The 9,005-nt window shown below is 61.9% G+C and overlaps 2 protein-coding genes across 2 annotated transcripts in view; one reads left to right on the forward strand and one right to left on the reverse strand.

Annotated features, from left to right (window-relative positions):
• The window catches only part of TRPM4 (transient receptor potential cation channel subfamily M member 4), a 42,280-nt gene extending 38,570 nt beyond the window's left edge, over window positions 1-3,710 (reverse strand). Inside the window, exons 1-2 of the mRNA XM_059665904.1 lie at window positions 3,554-3,710; window positions 3,180-3,247 (exon numbers count right to left, since the gene is read on the reverse strand). Of these exons, the coding sequence (XP_059521887.1) occupies window positions 3,180-3,247; window positions 3,554-3,577 (92 nt within the window). The 5' untranslated portion in view covers window positions 3,578-3,710. The remainder of the gene's footprint in view (window positions 1-3,179; window positions 3,248-3,553) is intronic.
• Window positions 3,711-5,075: 1,365 nt separating this feature from the next.
• On the forward strand, window positions 5,076-8,986 carry HRC (histidine rich calcium binding protein). Its single transcript, XM_059665910.1, has 6 exons — window positions 5,076-7,135; window positions 7,210-7,280; window positions 7,781-7,849; window positions 8,117-8,171; window positions 8,520-8,556; window positions 8,710-8,986. The coding sequence occupies exons 1-6, from the start codon at window positions 5,290-5,292 to the stop codon at window positions 8,744-8,746; spliced, it is 2,115 nt and encodes a 704-aa protein (XP_059521893.1). The 5' UTR covers window positions 5,076-5,289; the 3' UTR covers window positions 8,747-8,986.
• Window positions 8,987-9,005: the final 19 nt, after the last annotated feature.

A 9,005-nucleotide genomic window follows, 5' to 3' on the forward strand; every position in this document is an offset into this window, starting at 1 on the left:
CCTACCTCCTTCCTGGGTCTACCTCCAGGGTCCTGGCATGCCTCGGTTTACCCCCCTGATCCTTTCACCCATCTCAGCCTCATCCCTGGACTCCCTTGTTCCCTTCCATCGACTTCCTACCAGCCCTTCCCTGCAAAACTTATCCAAGGAATGTTCCAGAACCCGAGCTGTCCATACAGAAGCCCCTAGCCAGATGGGGCTCTTTATCTATAATAATAAAAGCGTAATATGCTAATTAGACTGGATGTCCTTCCAGAAAAACTGGGGCTGCGAGGGAAGCCTGGGTCCCAGGTGCCAGAAGGAAGCTGGTGCCCGCAGCTAGGGGAAGGAAGGCCTACTCTTGCACCAGTTTCGTGCACCGGGCCTCTAGAATTCAAGTAAATTTAAGTGAAATACAATTAAGAATCCAGCCCAGCCTGAATGGCTCAGTGGTTGAGCATCGACCTATGAACCAGGAGGTCACGGTTCGATTCCCGGTCAGGGCACATGCCCCGGCTGCAGGCTCCATCCCCAGTGTGGGGCGTGTGTGTGCGGAGGCAGCTGATCAATGATTCTCTCTCCTCATTGACGTTTCTATCTCCCTCTCCCTCTTCTTTCGTCTCTGAAATCAATAAAAATATATATTAAAAATAAATAAATAAAAGTTAAAAATCCACTTTCTCGGAGCGGTCAGGGGCCGCGTGTGGCCAGTGGCTGCAGGACAGCTCCACCTCGAACGTCCGCGGGATGGGGCTGGCCAGCTCCCTCTGCACTCGCACCTCCTCCCCCCCCCCCCCCCCCTCAGTGTGGCCACCGGAACTGAAATTGTTCCCGATAAGATCGGCAATTACCGCGTGTCCCCAAATACAATGGCCTCTATTCAGGTCTTATCTGACTACCACGGAAGTGGCAGAAACCTTCCCCCTGGCACCTCATCCTGTCCTCCCTCATCTGTGGCTTTCTCCCCCCTTGAGCGTCAGGTGGTCCCCAGATCCAGGACCAGGCGGCTTCCCCACACCAGTCTCAAACTTGAAGCCCAGAGGCCAGGCAAGTCGCTTCAGGGAAGGAAGCATCAGGTGGAAAGAAAGGGGCTGCCCCAGGCCTGGGACCTGAGGCGGCGTTTGGAGACAGGTGTTTGCAAACTGCTCTTCCATGGGGGGGGGGGGGGGGGAACAGGTCATGGAATTGCCAGTTGGCCACCTCCCTGACTTCACGCTTTCTCCCATAGCACCTCCCCCACTTCCAGTTTCCATTACCACCCACAGCTAGGACTTCTCAAAGCCTGGATGGAAGTCCGAGACCTTCCCCTGAGTCCCCGACCCAGGTCTGCGAGGCCCGGAGTGCCCCGGGGCCCCAGCTCACTAGATCTCTCACCGAGCCCCGAAACGCCCCCCCAAACCTGCTCATCCTCCTGGGTCCCTCACTGGGGACAACCCCACTGTCTCTCAGTCCCCAAGCCACATGTCCGGGAGCCACTCTCCTTACTCCCCAAATCCATCAGTCCCCAAGCTCCTACCTGTGTGCACGTCCCCTCCTCTCTGTGTCCCCTCCTGTGTCCCACAGACCTGGCCTGGCTCAGGCCTCTTCCCCTCCCACCTGGACCCTTGACCAAACTCTTCCCTGCCTTCCTGCACTCCTATTCATCCTGACATGGCCCCCTCAGGGTCTTCCCGCTCCCAGAGCTGCCCCTGCCCCTCCAGTGGGTCCCCAGCAACCTAGGACAAGGTCCCTGACCCCCGAGTGGTACTGGAGGCCCCGTGAGGTCTGGCCCCGCCAACCTCCTTGGCCTCCACTCTCCCGACAGTGCACCCTGAACTCCGCTCCATTTTCAAGCCTCATCACATGGTCAATCTGCACATGCTGTTCCCACTCCCGGAGTCGCTTCCCGCCTTCCTCTCTCCAGCCCGCCTTCACCCTTCACCCGTCCAACTCCAGCTCATCCTTCAGATGTCACCACACTGGCCCCTCCTCCCCAGGACATGAGTGATGCCCCGTCTCCTCCCCAGCTCCGGGCAGGGGGGTGGGGGGGACCCAGTGGCACGCCCTCCGCCCGCTAGACCAGAGGTTCCTACGCTTTCCTGACCACACCCTAGTGCCCACCCAGAAGTGTTAGAACACTCACCCCCTAAATGCACAGCCGCTTGTGGAGCCATCGTTGCAAGCCGGACTGCATCAACACAACAGGCGCACAACAACACACACTCCACGCCCCGGGACTGTCTTGCCAGTAACGAGACAGCCCAAACCCACTTGAGAGCCGGTCGCTGGAGGCCAGGAGCGGCTCAGGGGTGGCAACCCGTCTGGCTCCCCCCCCCCCCCGCCTCCCCCACCCCCCCATAAGCTCCGGGCCTGCCCGGGCGGTACCTGCTCCCTGGCCCTGGGAGTTGCAGGCATTTCTCAGGGCTTACCGTGGGCCCGGCACGGCTCCAGAAATAACTCAATCGCTTCTCACCGTAACCCTAGGGCGCAGTGGTCGGCAAACTCATGAGTGAACAGAGCCAAATATCCACAGTACGACGACTGAAGTTTCTTCTGAGAGCCAAATTTTTTAAACTTAAACTATACAGGTAGGTACATTGTTATTAACTTAATTAGGGTACTTCCTAAGGCTTAGGAGGAGCCACACTCAAGGGGCCAAAGAGCCGCATGTGGCTCGCGAGCCGCAGTTTGCCGACCACGGCCCTGGGGGGTAGGGTCTGCTTTTACGCACAGAGGCCAGTAAGGCCCAGAGAGGGGCAGTCATTCGCCCAAAGCCACACAGCGCGCGTCCCCAGGTGAAATTTGAGCCCTGGCAGGGCCTGTGCTCCTGAAAAGTAGGCCGTCTTGGGAGCCCTGAGGGAAGCTTTCTTGGATGGATGGGTGGATGGGTGGATGGATGGATGGACGGACGGACGGATGGACGGATGGACGGATGGATGGATGGAACAGAGACAGGCAAGAAAGAAAAACAGAGAGTGACACAGGAGACAGACGACGGGAAGGAAAGAGACAGAACCGAGTCCCGGCGTTGACCCTGACCCCGGGCAGGAGCGTGAGAGGCTGGACGTGTCTGCAGCGACCCGCACCCTCCCCGAGGGACACGCCGCCGGGAACGCCCTTGGAAGTGTCCCCGGGGTCAGGCGTCGGGGAAGAGGGGGGGCCGGGGGCGGGGCCAGCGGCCGGGGACCGCCCCGGGCGGGTCCCCAGGGCGAACTCCTCACCCCGCGTCTGTGGGGTCCACGATGAACGCCGTGCACGTCTTCTTCCTGAAGATCTTGGGGATCCAACTCTGGGGACAGGGACGGGGGGGAGTGGGGGCTCCAGTTCACGCCTCGGGGACACGCAGCCCCGCACCCCGTGTCCTGCCCCAGGACCAGGATCAGGGACCCCAGCGCCCGCCTCCCCGGGACCGCGGAGTCCCGACCGCACACGCAGCCGCCTCCGAGCCGCTCCCACCGACCCGCGAGTCCGGGCCCCGCCGACACCCCTGCTTCGTCTGCCCCACGAATCTGGGTCCGCAGCACCCGCCTCTGCGGGAACCGGGGACCAGGCGCCCCGCTCCCTGTGCCCTCGGACCCGGGTCCGGCCACGGTACCTGCTCCTTCTCCGGAACCACCATGCTGCCGCCGCCGCCGCCGCCGCCGCCGCCGCCTACCCGGCTCCGCACATTCCCTCCCCGGCCCGGCCCGGCCTCGGATCCGCCCGAACAAACCGGATCTGCCGCTTCCCGGCCCGTCCGGGCCCGGCGCCCGGGAGGCGGGGCGTCCCCGAGACGCGCAGAGCGCGAGGCGGGGCGGAGGCGGGGCAGGGCTGCCAGACCGAGGCGCAGACAGACCCACAGACACCAGAGAGAGGGGGACAGACACCCAGAGAGAGGGGGACAGACACCCAGAGAGAGAGGGACAGACACCCAGAGAGAGGGGGACAGACACCCAGAGAGAGAGGGACAGACACCCAGAGAGAGAGGGACAGACACCCAGAGAGAGAGGGGGACAGACACACAGAGAGAGAGGGGGACAGACACCCAGAGAGAGGGGGACAGACACCCAGAGAGAGAGGGACAGACACCCAGAGAGAGAGGGACAGACCCAGAGAGAGAGGGGGACAGACACACAGAGAGAGAGGTGGACAGACACCCAGAGAGAGGGGGGGCAGACGCCCAGAGAGAGGGGGACAGACACCCAGAGAGAGAGGGGGACAGACACCCAGAGAGAGAGGGGGACAGACACCCAGAGAGAGGGGGACAGACACCCAGAGAGAGAGGGACAGACACCCAGAGAGAGAGGGGGACAGACACCCAGAGAGAGGGGGACAGACACCCAGAGAGAGAGGGGGACAGGCACCCAGAGAGAGGGGGACAGAGACCCAGAGAGAGAGGGGGACAGAGGCCCAGAGAGGAAATGCCAGAGACCAGGGAGGGGGCACATGACCCTGAGAGGGTGAGGGATGGCACCGTGAGCGAGAGAGGAAGCCCTGTGAAGAGGGCTGGGGACCCAAAGGGCTGTGGGCGGGCAGGGCCGCATGACCCTTGCCAGCTCTCTGACGGGACAGCAGCTGCGCCTGGCCTCCGGTCACCGGTCACCGGAGCCCCTGTGTATTTATAGCCCTGCCTGGCCCGGTCCCCTGCCCCCAGGTCTGAGTTCCAGGGACAGGAGGTCATGGGCACGGGTGCTGGGAGCGGGCTCCTTAGCCCCTCGCTAAAGCCTCCGCCATGGCACCCACTCGCTCAGCGCAGTATCCTGTTCCTGCCAGAAACCCCGTAGTCTCACCCCAATCCCTCCGCCGGCGGCCTCACCCCTCAGATACATCTCTCCTGGCCCCCAGCTGCCCCGGGCTCCCCCAAGTGGGCCCGTTACAAGTCTGGCTGTTATCTCTGCAGCTGCCAAACATGAGCTTGTTGGGAGTCCAAAGTCAAGTTTCTTGGACCCCCCACTCCTGACCAAGGAAAGACCCCTTCACCCACCCCTTCCCAGCTGGGAGGAGGAGGAGCAGGAGGGGAAGGACAGGCGGACTGACCCAGAATAACTCAGGGCTGAGAGTAAATTTAGCCACAGAGAGGGGAGGGGAGAGACCCTATTGGCTGGGAGGTGGGAGGGAGGGCCTGAGAGGGGGGTCAGGGGACTCCTGAGACTGCCTCACAGGGGTGGCCAGTGCCGGCAGCGAGGGCCAGGGGAAGGCAGACAGGCAAAGGTGGGAGAGACACAGCAAAGGAACGGCAGCGAGAAAGAGAAAGACTCCAGAAGAGACAAGAACCCCCCCAACATTCGTCCACATCGCCGCAAGGGGCAAACAGAGCCAGCCTGGGAGAAGGTCTGCTGCCCGTCCGTCCCCATGGGCCGCTGTGGGCCATGGCTGCACACGTCTGTCCTCTGGGCTGCCGTGGCCAGCCTGCTCCTCCCTCCGGCCATGACCCAGCAGCTGAGAGGGGCTGGGCCCGGCCCCAGCAACTGGAACAACAATGCAGGAGTCTCCTCAGAGGACATGTCAGGTGAGTTCGGCCACCCCACCCACAGCCACGGAGGCCACGGAGACCCGAGCGAGGGTGTTTTCACGGACAGCGGGCCTCCGTTCTGGAGCCACAGAGACCGCGGGGAAGAGGACGAAGACGTCTCCGGGGGATATGGTCACCGACTCCAAGGCCACAGGTCCCAAGGCCGCGAGGCCGGAGACGAGAATGTCTCTGATGAGGAGGTCTTCGCAGAGCGTGGCCACGGGAATGACCACGTGGATGATTCAGCAGCGCATGGGCACCACTTCCCCAGCCACAGGAGCCACGGCCATCAAGACGAGGATGAGAACGAAGTTGTGTCCAGTGAGTATCAACATCACATGATGAGGCAGGTACACCGAGGCCACGGAGAAGAAGAGGAGGAGGAAGAGGAGGGTGTTTCTATTGAATATGGACACCAGACCCATAAGCACCGAGGCCACAGAGAAGAAGAAGAAGAAGATGATGATGATGACGATGATGATGATGATGATGATGATGATGATGATGGCTCTAATGAGTATGGCCTCCAGGCCCACGGGTCCCAAGCCCACAGGAAGGAAAAAGATGACGATGACTCAGATGAACACCACCACCGTGTCCCTGGCCACGGACACCAAGGCCACAGAGAAGAAGAAGAAGATGATGATGATGACGATGATGATGATGCCTCCACTGAGTATGGACACTGGGCGTACAGGCACCAAGACCACAGCAAGCAAGAGGATGAAGATGACTCAGATGAGGATGAACACCACCACCGTGTCCCTGGCCACGGACACCAAGGCCACAGAGAAGAAGATGAGGATGAGGATGAGGATGAAGATGCCTCCATCAAGTACGGACACCCAGCCCACAGGCACCAAGGCCACGTGGAGGACGAGGATGCAGTCTCGGACGAGCACCACCATCATGCCCCCAGCCGCGGACATCCAGGCCATGGTGACAAGGAAGACGAGGGTGAGGATGTGTCCACTGAACACTGGCACCAGCTTTCCAGACATACTCCCCACAGCCTTGGAGATGAGGAGGAGGAGGAGGAGGAGGAGGAGGCCACAGTCAAGTTCAGTCACCACGTTGCCAGCTACCGACCGCCAGGCGCCAAGAGCACCGAGGAGGAGTACTTCCCAGACGAGTACAAAGCAGAAGTCCCCGAGGAGGAAGACGAGGACAGCTCTGCCAAGCTGGGCCACCAAGCTCCCAGCCATCGTCAACAAGGCCACGGCGATGAAGAGACCGGCCAGAAAGCGTCCATCAAAGAAATCAGCCCCCAGGCCCCAGAGCACACCGGGGTCAAGGATAGAAGCCATCTGGGGGAAAGAGATTCTGAGGAGGAAGAGGAAGAGGAAAAAGAAGAGCACAGCTCCCAGGAGGAAGATGAGGAAGATTCAGAGCAGGAAGAAGAAGGCACCCACCAAGGCAGCCGGGCCCAGGAGGACGCGGACGATGAGGAGGAAGGCCATGGCCTCCGCCTGAGCCAGGAGGAGCAGGAGGATGAAGAAGAAGAAGAGGAGAGGAGAGAAGAGAGGACTGAGGTTCAGGCCCCACTGAGCCAAGACCACCGCCGGGAGGAAGACGAGGAGGAGGGGCTGGAGGAAAACCGGCTTCCCTTCACCATCATCCCCAACCCACTGGCCAGGAGGGAGGTGGCTGGAGGTGGCCCCAGCGAGGAAGAGAGCGGCGAAGCCGGTAGGTGCTCTGGCCTGGTGGGAGCGGGAGGAGCCGCGGCAGTGTGGGTCACTCCTGCCCTCCTGTCCCCACAGGTCCGCAGGACGCCCAAGAGTACGGCAACTACCAGCCAGGGTCCCTGTGTGGCTACTGCTCCTTCTGCAATGTATGTCCCCAGCCCAGGCCCACCCACCAAGCAGTCCCTGGTGCCCGGGGGGCCTTGGGAGGGCCCTGAGCAAAGGAAGGGCAGGGATAATTCCAGGTGAAGAAAGACACTTCCGGGGCCATGTTGGGGACAGACTGGAGGCGAGGAGCCGATGGAGGAGGCTGGGGCCATGGTCCAGGAAGGGGAGGGTGTAGGGAGAGAGGAAGGTCCTTGACAAGGAGTCGGGGGAGGAGGGTGTCCCTGGGGCTGGAGCATGACAGGCTGCAGGGAAATATAAAAGGGGGAGCAGAGTGCAACCGTGGGTCCAGCCCGCAGTGATGGGGGGATGGGGCGTCCCCCTGCCATAGGAAACCAAGCAGGGAGAGGTGGCTTTGGGGGATGATACTGAGCTCAGGGCTGGAGGTAATGAGGCTGAGGAGTTGGGGGAAGGGTGGGAGACAGGCAGGTGGCTCCCCAAAGGGGTGAAGGTTTCAGTCTAACCTGCCCCCGCCGGTCCCCAGCGATGCACTGAATGTGAGAACTGCCACTGTGACGAGGAGAACATGGGAGAGCACTGTGACCAGTGCCAGGTGAGACACCCCGCCTCCCCCCCACCCTCCCCAGGACTCAAGGCTCCACCCCCGCCTCAGGATGGTCCAGGACCCCCCAGCCCCAAATCCTGGCCTCCGCCCTCAAACTGACCAAACCCCTTACCCCCTGATGCAGCCTTGACTCCACACTCGAACCCTGCCTCTGACCTTGACCTCCACCTAGCAAGCCTCCGCCCCACGCCCCCATCCTGACTCTGCCTTTGACCACGACCTGCCACTCACTCTCTTTCCCCCGCCCCCTCCCAGCATTGCCAGTTCTGCTACCTCTGCCCGTTGGTCTGCGAAACTGTCTGCACCCCAGGTAAGCGGTGGGCGGCCTCCGGAGAAACCCGGGGAAGGGGCGGGGCCAGGGAGCGGACCCCGGTGGGGACCGGGAGGTTGGAGCATCTATCCCCCAAGATTGGGAGCCGGGTAGAGGGGTGGGCCTAGAACGGAATGGCCGGGGCCTAAGCCAGAAGAACTGAAGGGCCGAGGAGGCTGCCGGAGAATGGGGAACCCGAGCAAGACATTCCAAGTGGAAGGAACTCGGTTTGGGGAAGAAATTAGGAAAAGAGGGCGGAGCTGGCCTTGTTCCCGGGCGCGGTGAAAAGTGACCCCTACTTTCGCCCGTGCAGTACCCCTCAAACCGGTTCTCTCTCCTCTCCCACAGGAAGCTACGTCGACTATTTCTCCTCGTCCCTGTACCAGTGAGTGTGTGGAGGGGGGAGTGTGAGGACCCCGGTTAGAGGCGGCCCTGGGCTGCACGTCCCCTGGGTCACATGAACGGGAGGGTGAACGATCTCTTGGGTGAGCTTGGGGCGCGTCGGTGGGTGGTCTAACCATTGCGTCCTCCTCTCCAGGGCCCTGGCGGACATGCTGGAAACTCCGGAACCCTAACCCGGCCCCGCGGCTGCGGCGCAGACGTCCCTCCCTGACCCTCCAGCACCTTCCCACGAGCCATATTTATTTCTCTGAATAAACGTGACCCCCGAAACCTCACTGTCAGGCGTAGGGTCTGGCTTCCCGGGGCACCGAGGGACTCGGGACTCGTGGGTCAGAGGACGCGGAGCCCGTGCTCCCGGGGCCTCGGGGCGGGTGGTCGGTTGAAGGTCCTGATAAATAAATCAGTCAACACGGGCGCGTTTTGAAACAGTTC

This window comes from Myotis daubentonii, chromosome 15 (assembly GCF_963259705.1).
Source record: "Myotis daubentonii chromosome 15, mMyoDau2.1, whole genome shotgun sequence".
In the NCBI taxonomy this organism is placed as follows: Eukaryota; Metazoa; Chordata; class Mammalia; order Chiroptera; family Vespertilionidae; genus Myotis; species Myotis daubentonii.